Genomic DNA, 27517 nt, shown 5'->3' on the forward strand with positions numbered 1-27517 from the left:
TAACAATAATCAATACATTAAAATACAATCATACCCAGATGAAGCTCCTCCTACTTTGCAAAGGGTGAAAAAAAAAGCTGAAATTGAAATGCATTTTGAGTACTAAGTATGGATATTAAACAGGGCATGACTATTTCTTAAACAACTATGTTTGAGTGTTGAGTGTGTGTGTGAAAGAGTATAAATTTAGCCACACAGATTTCAATTACGGGCATTTAATACATTTATACTATTATTATAGCTATCCAAAGAGAATCTACTCAAAATGAAATTACAACCATTGTTTGAAATTAGAAGAAACTAAAACTATACAGTATGGATCAATCAATTAAACTAGGAGAATCCCCCAAACCATTTTTTAAAGCAGTTTGTTTGTTTGTAAATGTGTGATCACAGAATGAAAAAAATTCTTTAGGGAAGAAGGACTCATAGATGCTGCTGAGTCACCTTAAGACAAAAATTGTGTCTTTGCATGTCCTCCATTGAAGCCAACATTATAGGAGATTCCTGATATAAACAGATGAAGACTATTTTCAAAAATCTTAAACTTTCTACCTTAATATAGAAAGATTTTCAAATTGCTACCAGCATCAAAAACCCTGAAAGCACCTATTACTAATTCATTTTGATTTAAAACAATCATGAGTGGCGTACTAGATATATAACAAGCTTTGTAACTGAATAAAGAACCCTTACCTATAAGGAGCTCCAAGTAAGAATATATCTTAGACTATTACCTATTGTATAATGTTGTGATATACTAGACCAGCATTCTAGGGGACTACGAAAGATATCTGGCTTCTGAAGTATAAATAGTATTTTACCAAAATGAGAAGTTGGGGGAAAAGACATCCCAGAGCAAGACTTCAACCTAAGTAAACAAGGCATGAAGGTTTAAAAGTGCATGACCTGATTTGGAAATAGTAAGTAATGTAATATGATTAAATTACTGAATGCACATAAGTGGAGTAGTAGAATATAAACCTGCAAAGACAAATCATGGAAAGCCTTAGATTCCATATGAAATAGTTTAAAACTTTTCCTGAAGTTAATGATGAGATATCAAAGGGATATTTTTGTGCAGGGAAGTGATGATCAGAACTGTGTTTTAGAGAGTTCTGGTGGAAGGACCAGACTGAGTGGGGACAGAGACCTAACATATGGAAGCAAGTTAGGGGGCCAATGCAACTCTAAGTGAAAAGTGACACAGGTGTGACCCAGAGTAATGAAAGTGAGAGGGGATTTACAGGATACTTCAGAGTGAGCATTGATGGGAGTTGGACTGGATGTGGAAAGAGAAGGATCAGCAAAGATAAGCATGCCATTTCTAGCCTGGGTGACTAGTCGGATGATGAGGCTATTAACTGAGATAGGTAATAATGTTGGGAAACTTCTGAAACTAGCACAGATAAAAAAAAAAATGCATTATACCATCTATGTCCACTGGAGAAAATGCTATGGCATCCAAGTTAAAAGAAGGTACTATGGGGCTTCCCTGGTGGCGCAGTGGTTGGGAGTCCACCTGCCGATGCAGGGGACACGGGTTCGTGCCCCGGTCCAGGAAGATCCCACATGCCGCAGAGCGGCTGGGCCCGTGAGCCATGGCCGCTGAGCCTGCACGTCCGGAGCCTGTGCTCCGCAATGGGAGAGGCTACAGCAGTGAGAGGCCTGTGTACCGCAAAAAAAAAAAAAAAAAGAAGGTACTATGACATCCAAGTTAAAAGAAAGCATGCTCAGGTCAGCACTGGAAAGAAGTAAACTTTGGCTTTTTCAATTAAAACAAGTATACTTATTCTTCTTAGCTAAATCCACTGTTAATACTCCAGTTTCCACATAATAACAGCTCACTAAATTTCTTAGAATACATACCTCTATCCTCTCATTTCTCTGATTAATTATTTCCTATGGATATCCTAGATCTGTAAATCAGATCTTCCCAAGCTCTAGAAATTAAATAGCGATGCAAACATTTCATACTCTTCTGGAAGAGCATGGGTGTTTAGAGCTCCCGTAATAGCTAGCACTCCAATCTTGCCATTAGAAAGGACCAGAAAAGGACGGTATGTGTTTCATGGGGATGTGGAAAGTAGAGGGAAAAAAGGCAACTTCTTCCTATTGTGTTATAACTTGGCCCTCATAAACCTTCTAAAAGAAGTGGTCAGCACATAAGAGTTAGAGGCGGCCAGGTGTGAAGATGAGTCAGACTGGACACACGGCAGTTACCCAGTGAGAGCTGGAATGGTTTGGGAGATATAAAAGTGGGAGGATAAACTTCATAAGTTACCTTCAACGTCACAACTCAAGTAGTTACGCACTTCATTCAAAATGAAGTTGATGTCTTCTTCGGAAGGAATGGGATGGTGTGTGACATCAGTTGGGGTGTCGGTAGTGCCAGCAATAGTCATCTTTTGCCAGGGTAAGAAGAAAATAACTCTCCCATCACTGGTCGCTGGATCAAGAAGTCCCATGCTCTCTGGGCTGGGATAAAAAGAAGGGTCATATATTTCTGAAATTAGCCAAAGTTTGCTCTTAATCTGCATTCTAAAAATGATTTTATTCACTAATTCTCATATAAACAAACAAGAAACATATGAACTGTTACTTTTATTGCCACTACCCTAATCTAGAAATTCCTAACAGAAAAAATAATTCTGGTGACACAAAAGGAATGGGGCAAGTGGGATAATAATAATAATATTCCACAGCAGAACTCAGGCCTCCCCACTCAGTAATGCAAAGGTAAATTAGGTAAGTGGGCTTCAATTTCCAGTTGTTTGGGTTTTTATATCCCTTGGACCATTCACATCAGATAATGTCAGCAGGATAAATGTCTATAATTTCTTTCATGATGGTCAATGAAGGATAGCTCTTCAACCTTTTTTCAAGTCTATGAAAAGTATTTTCCTGGGACATTTGACATCTGGCACGTCTTTCAGTTTAAGGTCTCAGAAGTACAAGAGAAAAGTGAAGGGTCCAACTTTCTAGAAACTAAAATGTAATCAAAAAGTTCTTTACTCCGTTGTGCCTGAATAAGCTTGTACCACTTCACCAAATATGAGATTTCTTACTTTATTTCAATTTTGCAGAAATCTCAAGAAGCGCATCCATGAGAAAAGGGCTCAGTTTTCTACTACTACCTAAATAACAGTGTACTGGGATATAAGGTCAAAAAGTAGAGTAATATCTTAGCAGTGAAAACCTTTAAATAGGCAGAAGATGCTGGTGTACTATGCTGCTAAATCAAGGTTCAAGGACACCTCTTCTGACAGACTATGTAAAACTTTCAGAAATATTAATCAAGAATTTTTCTAATACCTACTTAGTATTCTAAAACCAAATTGTGAAACACACTTGAAAGAACAGGCAAGTGTAAATAAACATTAACAAAATCTGTTCAGCTGTATTATTAAATCATTAGAAACTCTTGTTTTAATGTATCCATGAACCATTCTAAAACTGTGGAGGTCCTGCTAAAGCAGTAGAAGGAATCTGCAAGTGTCCCTCTCAAACAGTTGAACACTACTGATCTTCAGACAGCTGTTTCAATTTGACTGACCTCTCATAAGGAGCCAATGTTAAAGGTATTTTCTGTGAATATATTTTTAGCTTCTATTAATAACATTTCTTGAATAGGAAATATAATTCTATTTGGTTTCAAGAAATCCCTCTTAAACTCACATATTTTAAAGGGCATACGGTCAACTATTTATGCTTATCATTCCCTTAAAATTAAAAAAAAATGAAACTCAGATTCAAATGTGTAAGGATGAGAGTCTAAATACTGTTTAAAAGCAAAACAAAACTGGCTTTTTTATGAAAAAGAAACCTACAGTCAGCTTAGCTAATGTATCTTCTTCATTTAAACCATAAGGAGTACTAATATTTCTTTGCAAAGACCCATCAGCCCCATGAAATGCCTGCCATGTCCACACAGCCTTGCAGAAAGAAATCACTATCTGCAGCCTACATGAGACACAGGAGACAGTAGGCCTCAGTTATTCTATTTAGCACATGCAAAAAGCACCACAGAAGTGTGTCAATCATTTAAACCTTCAGCTAAGATCTCATCTTCACTCAGGGTTACTTACAGGAAATAATTTTACTTTTTAAAAATACATTGAAAAACTACAAATATCGAGTATTTTCAGTCTCTGTATGCCTATATTTTTTTCTTTGTATTTGCCATAAAACTCTCTAAAGATCTTAAAAGAAACTAGTTAAAATATATTTTGTAAGCACCGAATTTGATCCTGGGTTGATATGCCCTTAGATTACATAAGTCACTTTGTGATTAGAAATTAACTCACGAGTTCAAACTTTTAATTTGGTAAATAGTGCTATATTGAAACAAAAGGATAAATTCCATATTCTAATATTTAAGGAATAAATTACATGTTGGTATATTTTATATATCATCATTTTATGGACCAGATATCATATTATGTGTCTAACTCAATAAACTTGATCAACATCAGCATAAAATTATAATATTCAGCAACTGGGACAAGAAATGCTGTTAGAAAAGCACAACTGCTGAATCCCTTAAAATCTTTCAGTGCAATAAAAAGCAGTTTAAAGGGTGAATGTGATGGTTACCAACACACACATAACTGGAACCTGTAGAGAATCAACTGCTTAAGTGAAGACATATGTGTCAAACATAAAATTAACAAGCATAGAGGGAAGCCAAAGCTATTAATGAATGGTATAAAAATTTAAGAATCCACTTGGAAATACCTCTCATCGGTTCTAAATTACCTAATTCATAACTCACCCTTAGGGAAAAGTTTGTTTTCTTACAAATGATTAATTCTGCAAGGTGGCACAAAAGTTTGAAAATGGCTATCAACTATAGTGATGGTATATACAATGCGGTGAGGCATAGGTCTTTTCTCAATATGTATAATTCACTTGACATCAGCAGGAAAAGCTGGCTTCTAATTTACGTGTGTGTCTAGGATAAGATCTAATGAACATTTTCCTCATGCAGACCATTGCTGTCCTGAAGTACCCTTATTTAAACTGAAATCAATTTATTGTTAACTACTTAGCAATCAGTGTTGGAGCTAGCAGTATGCACACACGTTATAGAAAAAAAATTGACCTTTCGTCAGCAATAAAAAGCATCTGTAGGCTAAAAGGAGGAGATGATTATTTTCATGTATTTCAGTCATTTGGTGTATTGTTGCTGCTTTTATAAGAGCATCTACCCACAACTCTGATGAAAATTCCAGATTTGCTCTTAATGCCTTCTTAATGTTCTTAGTGCCTTCAAAAGTAAATGATTTCTGGGCTTCCCTGGTGGCTCAGCGGTTGAGAGTCCGCCTGCTGATGCAGGGGACATGGGTTCGTGCCCCGGTCTGGGAAGATCCCACATGCCTTGGAGTGGCTAGGCCCGTGAGCCATGGTCGCTGGGCCTGCGCGTCCGGAGCCTGTGCTCCGCAACGGGAAAGGCCACAACAGTGAGAGGCCTGTGTACCGCAAAAAAAAAAAAAAAAAAAAAAAAAAAGTAAATGATTTTGGTGTGTTGAGTTTTATGAAATTAAAACAATCCAGAATGAGAAAAAGAGAGAGAGAGAGAAAGCTGCTACCATGGCACAAGATAATTCCACATGTGGAATGTTAGTTAGGGTCCTAACAAGCTTAATAAATTCCATAAAGATACCCTGAAAATAGCCCAGCAGGATACACTGCATACCTCGTCCTCACTCTCCATTTAGCAGCCTAAAGTCAATAAATCAGTGGCTCCTGAACTCATTGCATTGCCAAACTGATCAGGTTCTACTTGAAATGCTAGGCCTTACGTTATTATCAGCTGGTTTATAGGGTAGCACCAGAAGGTCTGACTCATCTCTGAGGACCTAGTAGAACCCTTGAGTTATAATTGTTGAATGAGATTGAGAAATCCAGAGAACCATTTCAGGCTGAGATCTCCTGACCCCAACCCACCCAAGAGAATGACTTGATATGGAAAGTAAAACATCCCTCTGGGATGCCAGCGATACAGCTGCTCAAGGTCAGTGCTGAAAGAGGGACCAAACGCTTAACCCAGGCTGTAATCCCAAACCAAGGGACTCATCTGAAACAGAGCCTGAACAGGAACTGGGCTGCCAGACCACTCCTCTAAGGTTTCCCACAGGATGTGTAGTGGTTGTAGTTCAAGGTGCTAAAGATGGAGACATTAATTTCTCCCAAAGTAGAATGAGATCACTTACTGCATCTTAGACTGAAATAGACCCAGCTGTGACTAACACTTTCATGACTTATGGGCAGGGGCCCGAAGCTAAGGCCTAATTTTTAGGATTAAGAAAGGTATTCTGTTTGGAAAATACTATTATACATGCAAGTGATATATATTTATATTTCTTAAAAACCACCTATCTTCTCTGTTATTAGCATATTATAAAGCATAGTATAGGACATATGTGTAGCATGACTTCCTTCAAGAAAAAAAACTTAAAAGGATATACATTTGTGCAAATATAAACACAAAATTTTATGGAAGGAATCAGAAGGAAGTGTGATCAAAAACTGAAGTTGGGAGCATGAAGAAAAGAGGGAGGCTTTCACTTTTCATTTTATGTCTTTCTATTTTTCTATAGTGATTATTTTTGTTTATTTTTGTCTACAGGGGTTATCTTGGCAGTAAAATGAAGAATCACATTTTGTTTCTATATTTTAATATCTATATATTTAAAATTCCCTTATAGGTATTATATTAAAATTTTAATTAAAAAAAGCAACAATCTCAATTTGGGCAAGTTATCACAAAAAAGTTAGTTGGATTCATTCAAAAAATATTTACTGGTCATTATTATGCGCCAGATAATATACCAGGAGCTGGGGATATAGCAGTCAAGAAAACAGATAAAAAGTAAATAATCATTGTCAAAATGTATACAAATAGGTACTATCGTGAGATAAGGAACCAGAAGCTGAAATGAGCAGCTTCCCAAAGTCACAGAGTTAGCAAGAGGTAAAGTGATGAACAAACCAGGAAGTTCTTTACCAAGGTATCACCTGAAGTTATTCTTCATACTGTCTTTGTCTATGTACTGGAAACAGCAGAATGCCTTCCCATTTTAATGATAGGTAAACTAAGGTTTGCAGAATAAAATGGCTTGTCCCAAACAATGTCATTATTAAGTGGCAGAAATAACACAGGGAATAATACAGAATACTAGTAAGTGTCCTCTGACATCATGCGACAATAGTGAAGAAGATACGAAACAGAATGTACAGGAAAATATGTTGAATCTAGTAAGACCTAAACAAATATAAGGATTATGGTGATGTGTGTGTCTATAGTTTAGGTATTACATCTGTACTCTACGAAACATTAAAAACAAAACTCCAAAAAACTTACAAACTAGCTGGCCTTGCATATTTTTACCCAACACAAAATAAACATATATAATTGGGTCTGGAACTATTTTTGAAAACTTCTCTATTTACAAGAAACATTTGCAACATGTACATATATTGACTTCTCTCCTTTTCATTTGCACTAAACTTCTGTTAGCAGTTTTTAAAACTCTATTAAGCACCACTGCATAAGTTTTTATTATTGAGACTGGAAGCACCTTGGTTTCTCCAGTCCTAAGTGAAAATACTAATGACTGTCTACCAATTACACATAGACATTTAGAAAATGACAAAGAAACCTTGGAAGCTGGTGGATAAGAAATTTCATTAATATTCCTCTTGGTAGAAGTGTAATATCTTTCTCATTAGAAGTGTGTTTGGTACAATTAGGTATATCTTGGACTCTCTTCAAGAAGACTTAGTTACTGGAAAGCTGATAATTAATAAGGCAGTATCATCTATTACATAGCAGGATAGCATTCTAGAAGAATGCAGATATTAAATGAAATATCATGGATCTGTACATCTGTTTTATCAAATATGAAAAATGTATATATCTTTTATGGAAAGTTATTAAAATATGGAAGAGATAGCTCTCATCCTAACCACATTACCTAGAAATTACCTTTTTACCCATAATTACATCACCTAGAGATAATCATCATTGGTATTTAACATATTTCTTTTAATCTCTTTTCTATGTACTTATATAATGCTTAGATTGTGTTACACATACAATCTTGTATCCTCCATTCTAAACTAACATTGTATCACTAGCGTTTTCTTAGGACACTAATGTTATTTATAATTATAATTTTTAATGAACATATAATACTCCCTCATGCAGGTACACCATAATTTACTTATCCATTCTCCTAAGGTTAGAAACTGAAGTGGTTTGTAAAATTTCTCAACTACAAATAATGTCTTAATGAATACCTTGAGCATAAATCATTATTTCACAGAATTATGTACTAGTTTGCCTATTAGATTTACCACATGTGGAAATAAAAATGTTCCATACTCAGCATAGACACACGAATTTTTCCCCAGATGTCTTGAAATGTACATGAGGGGTAATAATTATCAATTTCTTAGTTAGGATCACATAAATGTCTCTTTTCTAATTTATTAAAAATAAAAAAATATTAAAAATTCAAACACACACAAAAATCTCAGTTTCATGTGCCCATCACCTAACTTTTAAATGATTTTCAGTTAATAGCTGCTCTTATTTCACCTCTATCTTTATCTATTTCTCTACCTGTGATTATCTTTGTTAATTTGATAAATCAGAAATAATAACCAATTTTTACTTGCTATAGTATTTTTCAAAACACATTTCAAAAGTTATAAACAAGAATACTTGAGTGGTCCTCATTTTCAGATTCTTCATAAGCAAATCTGGGTATTTTGTAAAATTAACTTTTTAGTGTCTTAATGAAAATGTCCTTTATGGACATTTTTGCAAAATTATTTTTAGGGTTTTAATGAAATTAAAATTCAAAAATAGTAAGGCTTCTTTAGCCTTTGACGATAAGTACACTGAAAAAAGTACAAAAATAGATCCCAAATCACTAACTCATAGAAAGGAGTATTGGCAAAAAAGCTAAGAAATACACAAGCCTGGTTTGTATTTTGTGCTTTGGAAGAGTTTTTTTTTTTTTTTTTTTTTACTCATTTCTTCTCATTTTGAACAGTGAGCTAGACCATCTAGTAAGAAAGGTGTGCTACAGGAATAAATATAGACCATTTCTTGCATCCCTCGTTCTCTGACGACGACGGCCAAGTGGGAACACAGGTACCTGTAATAACCAGGCATCACAATGTGGACGCCAGCACTGGGTTGGCAAATAGCTGCGGCATCCTTATCATCCATTTTGCGCACGGTGTCTGTGAAAGGTCCTGTGGCATTGATAACACACTTGGCTCTTACATCAAATTCCTCCCCTGTGAAAGAAAGCAGCGTCAATCACACACCCTGTTTGTTTCTCTGCTCACTGACGCTTTGGATTATTAATTCATCTCTTAACTTAACCTATTGTGGAGTATACTGTATGCCACACTAAGTGACACGGGCAACCAGAGTCATTGAGAAGCCACACAAAAGGTTCGCATGTGAGTAAATTTATTGAAACCAAGTCCAAACCGCAGGAAGAAAAACATGCCACTTTTTCATTTCAGCTCTCATTCTAGTTTGCAAAATGCCCGGCATTAAAGTGCCAAATAGGAAGAAAGTGAGTAAATTAGCCGCTTTCTCCTTAAAACTCAAATGTGTGAGCAGTGTTGCCGTGAGATGATATATTTCACAGTGCTGGTTTTGAAGGAAACGATGTAATTTTGAAACTTGGCCCACACGGCCATAGAACTGGACGGGCATGAAAATCTCACCAAAGTTAAAGTGATTGACTTTTAACGACGGGTAAATGCACTGCTTATGTCACCTAAATGATACTTTGAAACTTGGCACATTAGTGAATTTTCTTAATGACATGTTTTTGTAAAGAAAACAGAATGCATTCATAGCTGTGGGAATTTTGTGGGCATTTATTATTATCATGATCATCATTATTGTTTAACACAAAGAGGAAAAATTGCCAGGTCCTACAAGGGAACATTTCCATGTGAAACCAGTCATTGTTGACAATAAGGAATATAATTAATAGGACTCTGAAATCTCGCTTCAATAAAAGAGAAGTGACAGAAAAATTATCATTCAGTCTTTATGTAGACAAGGCAAGATGCTAAGAAATCCCTCCCCGCCTGAGCCTTCGCATACCTGTGAGCACATCCTTGCACCGTGCACCGCTCACGCGCTCTTTCCCTGTCTTGGGGTCTGTCTTCTTGAGCAAGCTCATGACCTCCATGTAATTGGCCGTGGCAGCCCCATACCTGGCAGCAGTGAGAGCAATGGCAAGGTTCATCCGTGCGTCGTTGTGCTGTCCTGCAGCAAGGGAAAGCATCAGAGGAGGGACAGGAGTCACCTCGAGCCACAGACTGGTGGTACAGAAGTGTGTCACAACAGATATGTCACATCTGTCCCTGTCTCCCAGAATATACATGATGGCTGGTCAGCTCTATAGGGCATTATTTTGAAAATACATGGGTGTTCTCGGTCAGGCATTTACCTGCCATTTCTGCAAGTGCACTCTGTGTACCACAAAAGGACTAAAAATCTCCCTTTCCTACAGAGCTCACATCAATTATTTGAAAGTTAAGAAATAAGTAATTATTCTCTCAGTTTGGGAACATACGTATATGTCAGACTTTTCCTAATGCAGACAACCCGTATGCAAGAAAGTGAAGCAATTCAAAACTTCAGAATATTTGACACCCCAACTGGTGCTGATGAACAATTTTTATGAATATGTGCTCTATCTAATATTCAAAATCAAGAGCTTAATCTTTCATGGAGAATCTCTCAGTATTCTATAAAAGGATTTTTCTTGGTTTGAATTTTGATCAGAGCCCCTTAAAATGTAACACTTTTTTTAATCATACATAAAAGGTAAGAAATTAAGCAGGGCAAAATTTAATTACAGAACAATTCCTACCTGTATTGTTAAAGATTTATTGCTGAAAAATCCTAGTTAAAGAAAACTAAGGGGGAGGCGAAGGGGGGAAAGATGATTAATCACTTTAAAATACTGGCATCACTAGAGACTTTTTCTATTTATTATTGCCAGTGGAGTTAACGCTGACCAGGAAGAATTACTCTACAGCACAGAGGCCAGGTTCTCTGTGCCCTGAATAATTAATTACCCAGGGCTAGATGTATTGAAGCAGTGTTCAAATTCCCACACATTGGGATCAGTTCTATCAAGATAATACTGATAAAGGGATGAATTTATAATGGATATTGTTGTTGATTTATGTTGCCAGCATACCAAACATTTAGTATAAATGTTTTATGTAAAGTTTCTTCCTTGTGATTCAGTCTGCACAGGGCCAGAAGCACTACACAGGTAATCGGTTCCAGCTAAAAGGGCACAATTATAAAGAGAGAATCAATGACAGGATTCTGCCGCCCCTCCCCACAAATGTCTTATTCTAGAACCGCTCAACTAACGCAATCAGCCAAGGACCTTTCCCTCAAAACTAAAGCCTCTATCAAGTGGAGAACGGACGTTAAAACTCAACATGCAAAATAAGGAGTTATTTTATCCAAAAATTAATAGAATGGAAGTAGAAGAAAACAGCAGCAGCAGCAGCTGAACTAGAAGTGGGAAGAAAGAAGGGTAGCATTTCTATCGATTTCAACTCAGCACAACCCTAAAGATGCTAATAGTCAGTAGGTACATTTCAAGTTAAGTTTAAGAAACTCACTTTTATTCACGTAGGGCTCATTTAATATTGGAATATGGTTCACAAATAGTCCAAAGAAACAAAATAAAAACTCCATTATATATCTTCTCTTTAAACTAAAGAGATTATACATCTAAACTGAAGGAAGTACTCATCCCACCCAATCTTTCTAGTGAATTTATGTACATAATAATGAAACACCCTACGGGTAGTACAAGAAATCCAAGTCATGTTCCTAGGGTAGGGGAACTCTCACCCATCCAAGTGTGCCTTGATTTACACACAGGACGGTTCTCTGGAAAGTTATGTGAAAATCAACTATTTTAAATCTTATATGATGTCACTGTTCAAAGGAACCAGGCAGAAAGCCCACTTATTAAATGACAGATCCCTTTGTAAAGTGGTATTATCTATTTACATGATCACCTGGTAATGAAACTCTAACTTTTGAAAATACAAAATCTTTCTTTTAATACCTTTCTAAATTATAAAATCTCATTGGAGCAGTATTGGTATAGTTCATCAAGCTCTACTGTTTCTGTACTAAGATATACCTCCCTAATTAGCTTCCAAATCCCAATACTTTTGAAGGGAAACAAGATAAACCTCAGTTAAAAGTGTGAGGTGGAAACAACTTCCTTTGGTCCTTATTTTGCATGCCCATCCTGATACCTAGCAGCACCTGCCTTGACTCAAATCAAAAATGTTACTTATTTATGAAGGTCCTCACCTGCCAAAATTCTTCTACTGCCTTTATTCTACTGCATAGGGTTGTCAAATTATTTACAACTCCCTGAACGTCCATGTCACTTCACACCTTCTTGCCTTTGTCCACACTAATTCTTTTGGCTGGAAAACCATTCTGGAAGCTCTGGACAACTCCTAGTCCTCTCTCATGAGCTGATTCAATATCTACCATGAAGACTCTGCTTATCTGTGTTGCAACCCTCCAAGGCCAAGTTGTTCATTCCACCTTCTGCACCAACACTGTACCTTGTACATACCATTTTTATAGTCTTTATGATACTAGTCATCCCTGTATCCATCGACTTAAAAAAAATAATAAGCCTTGGTTATGAGCCAGGCACTGTAACAAATGCAAGGAACCCAGTGGTGAGAAAGATACAGGGAGATCTCGGTTCTCCTGGAAGTAGTATCCCACTGTAATTACTATATATATGATTTCCATGTCTCTTCAGCCTAGTCATGGGGAGGCAGGGTCTTACTTGTTCATCTTTTCTTTTCCTCATTAGTACCAAGCACAGAACAGGTACCCAGTAAGTGTTAAGTTTAGCCAAATTCCATTCGATGTGTTAAATAAACAGGTTTATTTATAGTCTTCTAGATTTATAGAAATCTTACATAATTATATAAAATTTTATAGTCCTTATAGATTTATAGTATTATCTCTAGCTATAGAATGGAATGCTTTGTCTCAAGTTAAAAAAAAATTTCAGACATCAGTAAGTTGGTGGCAATAAATTTGAAGGGAGCAGGGAAACCCCAGAAATGTGTAAAATCTTAACTTAAACCCAAACTAGCCCTTATATATAAGTTGAATAAGTGGGACAGAAAGAGAAATGGATATGAATGATTCCCTCAAGACTTAACCCTCAAGTTGCCCTTTGCTCTGAAGGGGAATACAAACACAGTTATTATAAGCTCCTAAAAATTGAGGAGTTAAGTAATTTGACTTCCCACTTGGCCCGGGAGCTCACACCTCTACCCAGAAGTCCCCTCTTTGCAGACATTCAGCTTAATTCATTTACCTGCTTGGATTCAGGGCAGACCTCCCCCTCCCCGACCCACATTAAATTCACCCTTTACCCTGAGATACCCAGATGCTCGCAGTGCATGCTTCCTGTGATAAGTGGTATATTTTCACTATTCTTAACTAAATCCCCCCCAACTCCCTTTCCTGACATTTTGAAAGGTATCTATATGCCTCCTGTAATTTTATTTCCGGAGTAAAAAGGTTTTGACAACACTGCATGTCATTGGAATGCCATACAATAATCTCAACTCCCCCACCCAATTGATCTGCTTATTAAGTTTGGATTTTCAAATGCCTTAGAGCCAGACAACATGATACTATTCACTGATCAGTGAATAGCTTTGCGTTGGCACTTACGCAAGGACCCAGACAGGGACTGTGAAAATCTGTTTCCTACTCTGTTCTCCTTTTGCACTTGAAATCTTACATATGTGCGTGTACTGAACTTACAACTCAGATGAGAGGAAGCACATAGGAGGTGGAACTATAACTGTTTTCCCTTGTTTAGAAAAACAAAATATAAAATCCACCCACCAATGAGATGAAGGTCAGTAGTGGCAGAGAAGGATTTTGCCTTAGTCCGCAATGGCCTTGCACCCAGGATGGTGAGAGATATTTTAAGTGAAAAACATTTTAAGATGTAATTTTCTATAAGATAGGCCTCAAATATAAATATTTTGGGGACAAAGCAATATAGTTCTCCTCAGAGGGTTTCAAAGTTTGGCAAAAGTTAACATGCAAAATAGCTGAAGAAAAGAGAAACAATCATTGAATGTATAAAAGGTATGAAGAATGAGTAAATATGAAAAAACCCTACGTAACAAATTAGCTGGCATTTTCCTGGCCCTTCAGATCTAAAATTCCAGGATGCTCTGAAATCCTACATACAATCTTCTTTTAATTCAGCCTACTGTTAAATGGCCATTTACATAGATAGCCACAGACCAATCTATGGACCCAGAAACCATATACAAAGTTTAATTGTTAGCAAAAAATTAGTTCTTAATTAAAATAACACCATCCATAACTTTATCATCAATAAAAAACTGCCACTGTGGAAATGCTGAGTATTTCCTTCCACCTCCCTGACCTGGGCCTCATGCAATCATGTGGTTACTTCTAGCAGAGGGAAAAAGGATGCTAGTGTGAAAGAATACCTCCCTAAAGCTTTAATCCCATTTCTCACAAAATTCACAGGGCATGCTTTATTGTCTCTGACTGACACTGAGTGACACAATGACCTCTGAAGCTTCTTAACAGTCTGGCAAAGGTAATTCAAAGGCTAACACACCAAACCCAAGCTGATTTAATATAACCATTATATTTAAAAATTTCCTTTTTCATGGGAAAAGCGCAGGTAGAGGCAGAGCAAAATAGGTGTGTGCGTGTGTGTGTGTGTATGTGTGTGTGTGTGTGTGTGTGTGTCTTTGTGTAAGGGGATTACTAAATTCTGGTTTAAGTACATACGATGAGTAAGCTTGAAAAGGAAAAGTCAAATGAGAACATACTTTTCACGTAAATTAAAACAGAATGCAATTTCCCCTAAAACTAAGTTATTTATAAAAACGATTATTTGTGTGGGGAGTGGAAGGGATCAGGGAGACGCATGAAACAGTTTAAGGAGAATGTACCTTACAAGACACAGCTCTGGGCTTGGGATGATTGGGGCATAAGTTTTGAGTGAGTCACTAACCAGGCTGGGGGAATGTAAGTGATGCACTGCATTCCTCTGGGTTTCAGTGTCCTATAAACGGAGAGGAGCTGGGTGGGAGCCTCTGAAATTATACAATTCGTGTAATGGCTACTCTTCAATAGCTACCTCTCTCTTTCAAGATTTCACTTGCAAGCTCTTCCTCATTTATGATTTCTCTGACTTTGGCCCAGCATGTTTAAAAAAAGATTGGGATTAATGAAGACCAAAAGATAGGTGCTTTGTAAAAGAAGTCAGAAAAATAAAATGAGAAATAATATTCTTCCATTAGATCTAGAATTATAATGAAATCTTGATTTGATTAGCTTTTATGAGCCACATACTCTACTGCAAAAATTGTCCAAATTCTTCACCCCTCCCTGTATCCATTCCCATTGCCAAGAGTCTTCACAGTGTAGGTTCCCACTTTGCCTCTGGACCCAGCCATGTGAAATTGTTTTGGTCAAGGGAATGTTAGTAGATGTGATTTTAAAAGGATGCTCTGCCAGTGCCATGAAAATGACATATCCAGGCTAGCCTGCTGGTACCAGGAGGGCAATGAGAGGCCTGTGGTGACTCGCCCCAGTCATCCCAGCCCAGGCAATCCTACATCAGCTGACAGACAGTGAGTCTCTGCTGAACCTCCAAACATGAGTCCAAGTTCAGCAGAGACCAGAAGAATTGCTGAGCCAACCCCAGACAAGATCAGAAGAACCACCTAGATGAATACTCCAATGCATGAGCAATAAATCCTAATTGTTTTCACGCTGCTTAGGTTTTATGGTTGTTATGTGGAATTGTGACAACAGATAACTTATACAGGCAATGTAGCCAATTTTCTAATAACATCAGTCCCAGCTTAAAAACAGGTTCTATCTTCGAGACTGCATTCTAAGATGGCTATTTAGAACACAATTAATTTTCCTATAGAAATGCTATAACTAGATGGTGGTAGGTGATTAAATTGTGGCACAAGAGCTATTTAGTGCATAGGGTACCTGAATAAGGAAATTAATAATAGCCTCGATGCCCCCCCCACATTCACCCTAAATCTCCAGGCTGACCAAAGCGCTCATCCTCAAATAAAACTCAGCTCTTTCACACCTCTGACTTTTCGCTCGTGGTATCCCTACTCCATGGAACATCTTACCCTTCCTAGTAAAGTATTCAAATGTTCATCTTTCTTTCATGAAACCTTCCCTGACTCCTCTCAGACACAACAGCCTTCTCTCCTCTGTGCTTCTATGGCACTATGTACATATCCTTATTACAGCACAAACTATTTTCTAAATAACTGCATTCAACACTCACTCAGTTATTGAGCAAATATGTACTACATGCTTTTAAATGTGCCAGGGATTATGCTAGGAGCTGGATTTACAACAGACACCCAAACAGACATAGTTTCAGGCCTAGGGCACCCTGATTCTAATAATATCTTACTAGAAGATAGAGGACATCTTATTCAATTTTGCTTTACCAGTGCCTAACATAGCATTTGCTACCGGGTAGACATTCAGATATTTGATGAATGCATGAATAAATGAATGAACATGATTACAGAACACAATCACAGGTCAGAGATTGTTCAAATATGGGAAATGTGCTCAGGTCTTACAGATTCTAGGAACAGCCCCTAACCCCTAACCCTACCCCCACTATAGCTGTGGTTTCCACTGAACCAAGGGACTATGGTCTCTCTACCTAGCTACCCAGCAGACAATAGAAACAAGATGTCTTCTACCACAAACTTTTTGGTCAAAGTACAAGCAAAAGAAAAAGGCCAGTGATAAAGTTAAAGCAAGCAAGGGCTTGATGTATGATCAGAACAGCAAGTGGCATATCCCTTTAACAAATATTGATTGAGGACATATTATGAGCCAGGCATGATGATAGGCATTAGAGATCCACTGAGTAGGGAAAATAAGCTAACCCTGGTCTCTGCTCTATGGAACCACATTCTAATGGGAAGACAGGTAAAGTCAAGTAAAACAAATTAAAGACAATTACAAATTGCAATAACGGCAACAGAAGGGGAAATAGGGGGCAGGGAGAGCAACAACCTGGGGAGTTAAGGAAGGCGGGGCAGTTAGAAAAAGTGGTCAAGATAAGCAAGAAGTAGAGAAAATGCAGGGAAGATTAAGTCCTAATAGCAAGACCACCACCTATAAACTTTAATCACTGCTAATGTGCACTTATATCCAAAGCTTATATGAAGCATAAACTATCAGAAATGTGACTATGATATTAGCAAAACTACATTTGATTAAACAGTGTCTGCAAAGTGATTTGTTTGTCATTCATGCTTTAAAGCAGTCACCTATAGTTTATATATATCAATACTGATCAAGAATTAGGTTTCGAAATCTTCCTGGGCTGATGTACATTTTTGCAGGAAATGTCTTCTAGTATAGACTGGTGAAACTCAAAAGCATAATATTCAAAGTTTATGAATTGGAGTAATTTGCTGTCACTTATCCATACTACAGTTCTCAGGAAGGGACACCTGTTAGCCCTGAGCGTGTAATCATTTTTATTATTAAATACAAAGGTACAATTAAATACAGGCACAGAATGTGACCTGCATCATAATTCTGCCCAGCCCTTCTCTTCACAATATCCTTTTCATTATCGCAGGCCTTTTGTTCCTTCATCTTTCTTTTGTCTCCCCCTAAGTTTTCGAATAAGCTATTTACAACCTGAATAATTAGCAATCAGCGTGGATCTGTGGTCTCTGGCCCCATGTAAAAAAAACACTGTGAAGTGCCTTAACATGACATATTTAAGTACTTAAAGTTTCTATACCCTCAGGGCTTTCCTTTCTTGAAAAAGTTTTAAATGAATCTAATGAATAAGTTTTCTACTTTTCAGATACTTAGGAATCTAGCTAGATTTGAATTTAAAATAAAACCACATTTAAACTTCAAACAACAGAATGCTTTGGGTATTCATTTTCTCTCATCTGTGCAAAAATGTCTATACATCAGTTTACGGTAAAGACCCCCTCCCCTCCCATGCAGAACAATTAATTCTCTCTCTAGTACAAGTCAAAAATAGGTTTTTATACTTTTAAGGAAGAAAAAGGAAAAAGGAGCAATGTGACAAAAATTAATTGAAATGAAGTTGAAAAGTCAGGAAGCGTGACACACTATAGAGACTCTTTTACAGACCATACATTTATGTGGGCTAAAGCCACAGGTCATCCTCCTTAGTTGTTTGTGAGATGCACCAAAGTCACTGATAAGCACCTTTGAGGGTAAGGGTCTTTCTTAACTGAGAGCAGCCGTCTGGAATGCATGGCATCTTAACCCAAGATAACTGACCTGAGGATGCTTGAGATTTATTTCTTTAACAATTATATTTACTAAACACCTACTATGTGTCGGTCAGTGAGCTAAGTATCACTGTGGGGAGCAGACTGAAATGGATTGGCTCAGCTACCCCAGGACTCTGAGAACAAGGGCAAGTTTACAGTCCAACTTGGAAAGGTCGCAAGTTCCAAAAAGTCTCTCCATTTCTGAGCACTTTTCCTTTCTCTTTCCCCTGCAGTTTTCCTAAAATATCACCAAGCATAGTGCTCCAGACATACCTCTTTTTCTCTCTTACGTTACAGGAAGATCTGCAAGGCTTTGTTCATAGGAGTGTGGACTTAAGTTCAAGCCTCATCTCAGCCAACCGTGAAACCTCACGCTAGTTGCTTCATCTAAGGCGCTAGTCACTCATCTATACAGGGGGAATGACAATGGGATTCACAGAGGTCGAGGAGTGAGATAGGGAATGTCTGTTCTGACATCACTGTTCTCAATAAAAATTAACGATTATTATTAAAAGGTTAAAAAATGTACTGAAAAGTCAAGACCACTTTGTACCTTAATTAAAAGATATCACTACTGCCCAAAATACTTAAAAAATAAAAACAAAAAGAAAGCTCTGTATATTTTCTAGTTCTAAATGGTTTCTTGCTCATCAATCTGGCAAGCTTTTCCTGAAATGTGTTGACAACTAATGTCTAATCTCTGCACTTCCTGAACGGTGCCTGCTCTTTTTTGTTTCTCTTTCTTTCTCTCTTTACGTTTTACCACTGATGTGCAAGGTATTCTTTTCTGTGTGCCATCAAGGATAGGAAGACAGGGGAGTGATTTTCAATCCAGAAGAAAAACAGCATTGACAGGATAACAGAGTGTTTGGAAATATCAGAATCACCAAGTCTTCATCCAGAGGACTTCATTTTCTTTTAAAAATGGGGAGCCTCTGCCAGTTTCTACCAAGGAAATCAACACTTGCTATAAACTGAGAAAAGTCAAAAGATCCAAGTTCTAATGCCTCAGATAGCCACTAACTGGATGTGTTTCTGTAACAAATAACTGTCTGGGTTTTGTTTGTTTGTTTATGCTTCCCAACATCCCCCCTTCTCCCCATCACAGAAGCCTCGCAAGAGGTAGAGTCTACCTGTCCCCCGCACACGGACCTCTAACCCCACTCCGCCAATCAGATGCTCCCCACACAGACTTCAATCTAGAACTAGTGACCCAGAGAACCAGACACGGAGAATTCAAAGGTGGAGGCCAAAGAGCAGCAGCACCATCCCGTACTAGGGGTATGGGGACAGAGGTGTCAACAGCGATGGCAGACCGAGACACGAGGGGCGGTAATCAGCATTGACGTCTTTGGTGCACCGGTTCTGGGAAAGGACTGTGCCTGCAGCTTTGGATGCTGCCATTATTTATATCTTCAGCAGCTTTCCCAGCATCACTGCCTGCTTTTCAGGTCCTCTCAAAAAGGTTTTTTCTCCTTAAGTCAGCCCAATTTATTTTTCTTTTGCCTCTGACTAAAAACCTGGGCCAGTCCCAAGCCCTCTGCTTCAGTTTCCTTGCTGCTGGAGCCACAGAGTGGAACTTCATGATCTCTCTGGTTCCTTCCAGCTCTACCAATTTCATAAGCTGCCATCTCAGAATGTCAAATAAGCCAACTGAGAGTCGAATTCTCTAACGAAGGAAAAGAAAGCCTTCAATGGGAAACAATCGACCTCTCACAAAAGGACTGGCAAAAGTGAGTGAGTCCTTTCACTTACCTAGGACCATCTCCCAGGCCCCGTCTCCTCATTTGTGTGTGAGTACATGCACGCAACTTTTTACAAACCCACTGGAATGGCTCCACCTGCCCCAGGGGTGATTCCGAGTGTGAGCTACATAATAAATAACATGGAACCGTGTCCTAAGGACCAGCTGGGGAATTCTAACTGGAAGCAACCTTTTGAGAAGCTTTATCTGTTGCAAGTGAGTCCTGTATCTTATCAGATTTCTGTCTCTAATCACGGGAAGATTCTACACCTTATCAAGTTGTTATCAAATCGGTCTGACCAGAGCCCAATGTCCTGATTGAAAAGAATGTGTACTATCACATGAACAAGAAAAGCAGGCTCTCAGCCCAGGGAAGAGCACTGCGCCTGGGGACTCAGAACACCTGAGTCCAGGACACAGCAAGTCACGGACTGACTTGATGCTGGACATATCACTTTACCCATCAGAGCCTGTTTCTTCACCTGCAAAGCAGAGTTAACACCAACTTCTTTGCCACTGAAATGATCAGGTTAGAGCGTACAGGGAAGCATTTGTAAACTGGGAAGCACTGTGAGACTGAAGCTATTACTGTCAACAAAGATTTCCTTCTACTAAGTTTACCTTCCCTCTCTCCTTTTGTCTGAGATAGTCTTTTACTTGCTATGCAAATCATAAGTGTTCCTCAGTTTTCAGAATAATACTTCTGAGCAACCCAGATTCAATGTTTATTTAGAAACTTAATTTGGGGCTTGAACTCCAAAACAGGAAGAACAGTAAGAATTTAACTCTCTTTGTAACTACAAAAACAAAGCTTTCAGATTCAATTTACAAATATATCTTTAACAGATATTGTTTCAAACTATAGTAAAAAATATCCAATTGCTTTTGCTTGAACTTGCTAGGTACTAAATAAGCAAAATCCTGATCTTAATTTGGTCATTTAAATAGGTTTGCTCTGCTGGAAATTTTTTTTTTTTTTAACAGCAACCATGAGCCATGGATAACTCATGTGAGCCGCATGGATGTTTTGTTTCTCCCAGGAATCAATAAATTAAGGGCAGGGACTTAGTTCTACCCACCGCAACCATCACCACCACCGATTTACCTCCAGGAAGGACAACAGTGTCAGGCATGTAGGAAGGTGCTAAAACATTTGTTGTCTAAAGTAATCATTTATAATTCAATCGTCTGTGCATTCAGCCAGTGCCCATCAATTTAGCAGAGCCTTATCACCCTGAGAGAAGTGAAAAAATAGATACTGTGAATCCTTACAGCCAAGATCACATGATGAGGCAGAAGACCAAGGTGCAAATACTGTGAGAACCAGCTTAACAGGGCTCTTCCTTTAATGTCACTACCTACCTGCGAACAGCTAGTAGAATATCTGACATCTCCAAGATAAAAAAAAAACACGAACAGAAGGTTTATACACAATGTAGTTATCAATGAAATTATGTCAATATTGCAACCACACACATCAAATACTATGCCAGATGCTCTAGCCATATTTTTAAAGCCAACAGATTTGTTCTTCTGGAAAGATGAACACAACCAAGAAAAAAAAGACTAGACATCGTAAGAAAAAAAGATCTTCTACTTTGAGAAAGTAGCTTGAGTTGTAACTTAGTGATGACTCAGTATGACTGTTCATACTGTTCAAAAGACTAGAAAATAGATAACTGCAGTCTATTATCTAATTTGAAAATGTTCATTTCTAAGTAAAAGAAAACAACCCATTTCCTGACACACGCATAAAAAGTTTTGTTTCATTGCTCTAACCTTCAGTGATACTTCAACTTCTGGCTGGCCAATCTGCAACTCATAAAATTTGAATATGGACAGTGTATTAGATGACATTGAAAATTCTCTTTAATTTAGTTGGGTATAATAATGGCACGGTAGCTTTAAATTATTAAAAAAGAAAGAATAATGCTTATCAGTTAAATGTGCTTTAAAATGTTCTAGGTGTGGGGATGGCACACTTTTTCTGTAAAGGCCATTCGATCTCTATTGACCTACTCAACTCTGCTGTTGGCAATACCTAAATGAATGAGCATGGCTGTGTTCCAATAAAACTCTATTTTACGGACACTGAAATTTAAATTTTATGTAATTTCGTGCCACAAAATTTAACCATTTAAAAATATAAAAGCCATTCTCGCATACAAAATAAGAGGCAGGTAGGGATTTGACCTCTGCCCTAGGAGAAAAATAAAAAGAGAGAGGGGAGGGAAAGAGAGGGAGGGAGGAAATAGATAAAATAAGAGTACCTGTGAGTTGATAATTGTTAGAGCTGGAGATGGTACACATCAGTTCAAAATCCTACTTTCCTTCATGTATGTTTGCAAGCTTTGATAATAAAAACTTAAAGTTTCATAAATCAATGAAGGGAATCCTTTCACAATGTATATGTATATCAAATCATCACATTATATACTTTTAAATGTCTTACAATTTTATTTTTCAATTATACCTAAATAAAGCTGGGGGTGGGAAATTAAAGCTTTAAAATGGGAAAGAGGAAGCAAAGAAGCAGGGAGGAAGGATGGAGGGAAGGAAAGGAAGATTATTTTTGCTGCCACCATCACCATTACGCTTATGGGGCTCCCAATGACAAATGTATAGTTAATCTGGTTCATGTGAAGTTTCCTTTACCCTGCCACGTGTTGTCAAACTTTCCACACCAATAAAACATGGTTGTTTAGAACTCCCTCTCTGGGGGGAAATAAACTGACAATAGAGCTAATCAATGCCCCTGGACTTGAGAAAGACACTTCCAATATTCTACACAGTTTGATTGAAATCTGCACTCAATAAATATTTAAGAGTTTAAACAAGAAAAGATTCAATAAGTAGGCTATGGACTCATTTCTGATAAACTCTTACATAAATTAAAATTAAATAGTACCATTAAAACAAATTTTTCACCAAAAAGGTTTCAATGAATGTCAAAAAATGTTCCTTTTGTCTCTGAAATTCTGGAGCATGGTAACATGCAGCAAGACTCAAACGTAAAACACTAACTAAAAACAAACGAACAAAAACTAACCACACCCTCACGTTGCTAATATTTCTTATAATATAAAAAAATAAACTTAGATGCTACACAATGCCCCACCAAATTGAAAATACATTTATTAGTTTTACTTTCAACTATTAAATACAAGGCTGGGACATACCATAACTATTAGTAATGTTTTCACTTTTGTTTTAAAATGAAAAGTAAAAACAATACCATGCTCCAGCAAGCAGAGTTTCTTTCCCATATTCCCAGCAATTCTCAAAGTCTTCCTGGAAATGCTAGTCAGTGGTTACTGTCAAAGAAAGATCATACTAGTTTCTATCTGAGACGGTCAAGGTACCCTCACGCAGCTAAAATTACTGACAACCTTCAACTTGCAGGCTCAGCCCTGAGCAGTCCCTGAGTTAATCCTGGCACGTGGCAGTATACGAGGAGTCCCAGCCCTCCAGAATTAGAATCTGCCCACAAACTGTTACCTGCCTACCGGGAATCCCTAGACAAGGGAATCCCTGGTGTTTACCAGGCTGCAGTCTCTCCTGCCATATACACCAAGCATTAGAGTCCCTGCCCAATATTGGACTTGCACTCTATGTTCCTACTTGGACTAGAACTCTGCTCTCATCTCAGCTTGCTTGACTAGAGCTCTGACATTCTGCCTAGCTCTTCCTTCAAGTACTGGCCCTTCTCTCTCTCCATTTCAAGAAGATGCCTAGTATCCTCCATAGATTCCCCCTTCTCCCAAAGAATCCCCAAAATGCTGCCATGCACTTGACTCCACGCAGCATCACTTCACTGAGAAAACTGCTTCCCTGCTCAGACCCACCATCAGTCTCCCGCACACTGATAGGACTGGGATGAGGAGTCCTGGGGTTGCCAAGTCAGCTGAGACAGGTGGTTAGGACTGCTAGCCACTCCCCTTGGAAGACTGCTCATAGCCAGGCTAGACCTTGAGCCTGCCTGTTCCTGGTTCACTTCTCTGCTTCTATCAACCTGCCTTGGGAGAGCCCTGCCCTCAAAAGTTATTGAAGGGTGTCCATATTTTAAGGGTAAAAAACAGTTTAGCAGATCTAGCCACGGTTTAGTGCTGCCACATATAGCTATCTATAAGAGTAGGTTCTGCAAACGTCTTACTGCCTATAGAAAATACGAAAAAGAGTCACTCATCTACCCTTTATCCATACCATAGTTCAGGATACAAATTCAAGGTCAATTTTACTTTATGAGCTTCAAGTTCACCTGGTCACAAATAAAAAATTTAAATGTCAAAAATATTGAATTCTAATTAAAAACCTAAGCCTAAGAATCAAAGACCCAAACACCCTATTCACCTTGAGAGGCCAGATTATAATATACTACTCCATTAAAATACAACTTAAAATGCAGCATATTAGTCTTCAACTTAACATATGTCTCAAAACTTCTCAGGAGCACCGCACAAAGACGCTTTTATAAAACAACCTCACAGCACTTTGATGTGACCGTATGTTCATTAAAAGGAAGTATTACTACTTACATACATAAGGTACATAATGAATTCAGTATGCGTCTAGAGTTGGCTAATGCTATTAAAGCACACGCCAAAAGCACAGACTATAAATCAAAATGCGATTTGTCAAAGTAAGATCTTAATATGATACAGGTTAGAAATAAATAAGTAAACCACTGACGTTCTGATATGGAATTAGTGAGGAGAACTAAGCCCAAACTGAGACCAGGTGGCAGGTGACATCCCTTTGTTCTATCTATAGCTTTGGCTATTCCTCTCTCTCTTCCACCTGGATAAGTACAAAATTAGCATGCACCAGGCATTCTTCACTCCCCCAAGGGTTTATATCTCTAACACTGCTTTAAAGACTGATATTCTTTCCAAAATGTTGACATAAGCCAGTTGGGCAGTTACGGATTTTTTAAAGCCCACATTACCGAAGTTTAAAAAAATCTAGATTTCTCTTAAAACAGAATTTGTAAACCACTTGACATTAGCTTATTAATTCACTTCCAAATCGAGGACAATTTAACAAAAGACCAGAAAGGCTGACATATAGTAAATAAAAAGTCCAAGCCACAAAGACAACTATCAAAAATATAAGAAAATCTAGTCAGTGAAGGTTGGAGTTGTCAAGGAACTGTGAGCAAAGAGACGGATACTGCTCTATGTATTATACCTTCTTGTCCTACCTCTTCACCTCTCTTTCAGCCTGGGTTCCTTCAAATCAGCATAAAATCTCATCCAAGACTCTCCCATTAACCACCCAAATATGGTCCCTAGATTCTGAGTTCCCTGCAGCAAATGCTGTTTTCATTCACTGATGCCCACTGCCTACAGAATTCAAACTTAACTCCTTAGCATAGAATACCTGATCCTCCAGGATCCTGGCCCTGTTTGCCACTCCACACCTCTACATCACACTACATAGAGTGTGATGCTCACACGCTATACAGCTGCTTCCTGTACTCCGTGTGCCTTCATGCCTTTGGCCACAATGTTCTTCCACATCCTCCCTCACTGACCTCACCTGCTATACTACTCCATCTTAAAATTTGGTAAAGTATTATTTCCTTACAGAAGCTTTTCTAGGTCTCCACAACCACCTTAGGTATATGCCTCTTGTAGAATTCCTCACATGTATGGCAAACCATTGATTTCAGTGTCTTTATTCTCCAAAGAGCTTTTGGAGGAAAAGAAACATTTTGCATTATTCTGTGTATCTCCAGGACCTATCAAGTTACTGGATTTTACATGGTGCTAATATATGGTTACTGAATAGATACATAAATAAATAAAATTGCTAGTCGTAGAAAAAACAAACTAAGAATACTATCCTAACTAGAACGATATGAATCTACACATTATTTCAACTTGCTATGCAAATCCCAAGACTAGTACATTAAGGCCAATCTTGATGAAGAAAGTCAGAATTAATGAAAAGAAAAGCTTAGAAAGGGCTGGTACTCAGTTTTACAGTCTACACAGACGTGACAATCATACAGCTTAAGCCTAGACCTAGAGTAGGCACACTTCAATTCAGAGGTAACACATGTCAACATTCAGTCAGCTTCTTCCCAAGAATGAGAAATCAGGAAGTTCAGCAGTGTTTACGTGGAACTTTGCTTGTTTGTTTGTTTGTTTTGTGTTTCCCATCTGAGTCCTGGATGGACTCAAAGGCTATGAGGTGAAACGTAGGCTGGTCAAGAAGCCCTGCAGTTTTGGGAGGAGCAGCTTCAGCAGCAGAAACATGAGGCTGAAATTCAACTACTGCTTATAAGCCATTTTCCAACATTTCTTCAGAAGCTCTCATAGCTCATGCATTGATGGGGGAAAATAAGGCTTTTCACGGTTTCCCTTTCATAGATTGATCAAATGTACATACAGAGACCACCCGGATGGATCCAAGGGCTCCTCAGTGCTACAATGGTACAGAATTTTCTGGAGGACCCCTGTTTTATTCTGGACACAAGGATCCTGGACATAAAGAAACCTGAAAGTAATGAGAGTGGTCACAGTCCACTGGACAAGGGAGAGAAGCACTCAGTGCTTCAGTGGCTGCTGCTTCCTCCAGCCCTTGGAAACGTCCCTCCCTGTGGAGCTGGAGGATGGATTTGAAGGTCTGGGGTAACTTAACCTCCCCAAGGCCACCTTCAGCCCTCACATGCTGACAGAGATCTTCTCACCCAGACTGACTACCCTACACGAAGTGCCATAGGTCTCTCTGAGTGCGAGTTAGGAAAACATTTATGGCACCTTGTTTTAATATGTGCCTCTGCCCCAGCCTAGACAAAGCACAATTTCTATATGAAAGTAGTAGAGGTGGTAGTGCCTCTACTACTCTATGGGCAGTAGAGGTGGAGATTAGAGCATGTTTTTTTCTCCCCAGCTCTCTACTACTCAATAGCCTTCTACATTCCTGTCACTTTGTTGGTTCTGCTCTGAATTCCTGAGACTTCGTTTCACCTCATTTCTGGGTGGCACTGCTCTCTGCTTTGTAGCTGCTGTTGCAGCCAGAAGAACAATTTCAATAAGAACTGACAGGATCAGGCCCCTGTGGTGTCTCTAAAATTTCAAGTTCAGTTTCTGTGAAAAAATGCTTACAATGCCATAATTCAAACAGAATTAAGAGGAGTAAATAGTCTGAAATTTGTAGCTCAAAATGCGCACATAGTGAGGGAAGACCACCTACTCAAAATCGGATGGCCCGGAACATTGGGGGAGGGTGGCATCACCAGAAGGCCCTCAGGAACAATCACATGCGCTCAAAGGCTTGAAGATACTTGAATAACAAAAAGGGGACCTAAGTTTACCC

General features: G+C 38.3%; 1 protein-coding gene across 2 annotated transcripts in view; it reads right to left on the reverse strand.

The window, feature by feature from the left end:
• GPD2 (glycerol-3-phosphate dehydrogenase 2) overlaps positions 1-27517 on the reverse strand; it is a 130623-nt gene that overhangs the window by 22709 nt on the left and 80397 nt on the right. For both annotated transcript variants that reach the window (XM_081241886.1, XM_081241885.1), the window contains exons 7-9: positions 10145-10309; positions 9171-9315; positions 2285-2478 (exon numbers count right to left, since the gene is read on the reverse strand). In XM_081241886.1, the coding sequence (XP_081098012.1) occupies positions 2285-2478; positions 9171-9315; positions 10145-10309 (504 nt within the window). The remainder of the gene's footprint in view (positions 1-2284; positions 2479-9170; positions 9316-10144; positions 10310-27517) is intronic.

Source organism: Mesoplodon bidens, assembly GCF_964165515.1.
Source record: "Mesoplodon bidens genome assembly, chromosome: 8".
Classification (NCBI taxonomy): Eukaryota; Metazoa; Chordata; class Mammalia; order Artiodactyla; family Ziphiidae; genus Mesoplodon; species Mesoplodon bidens.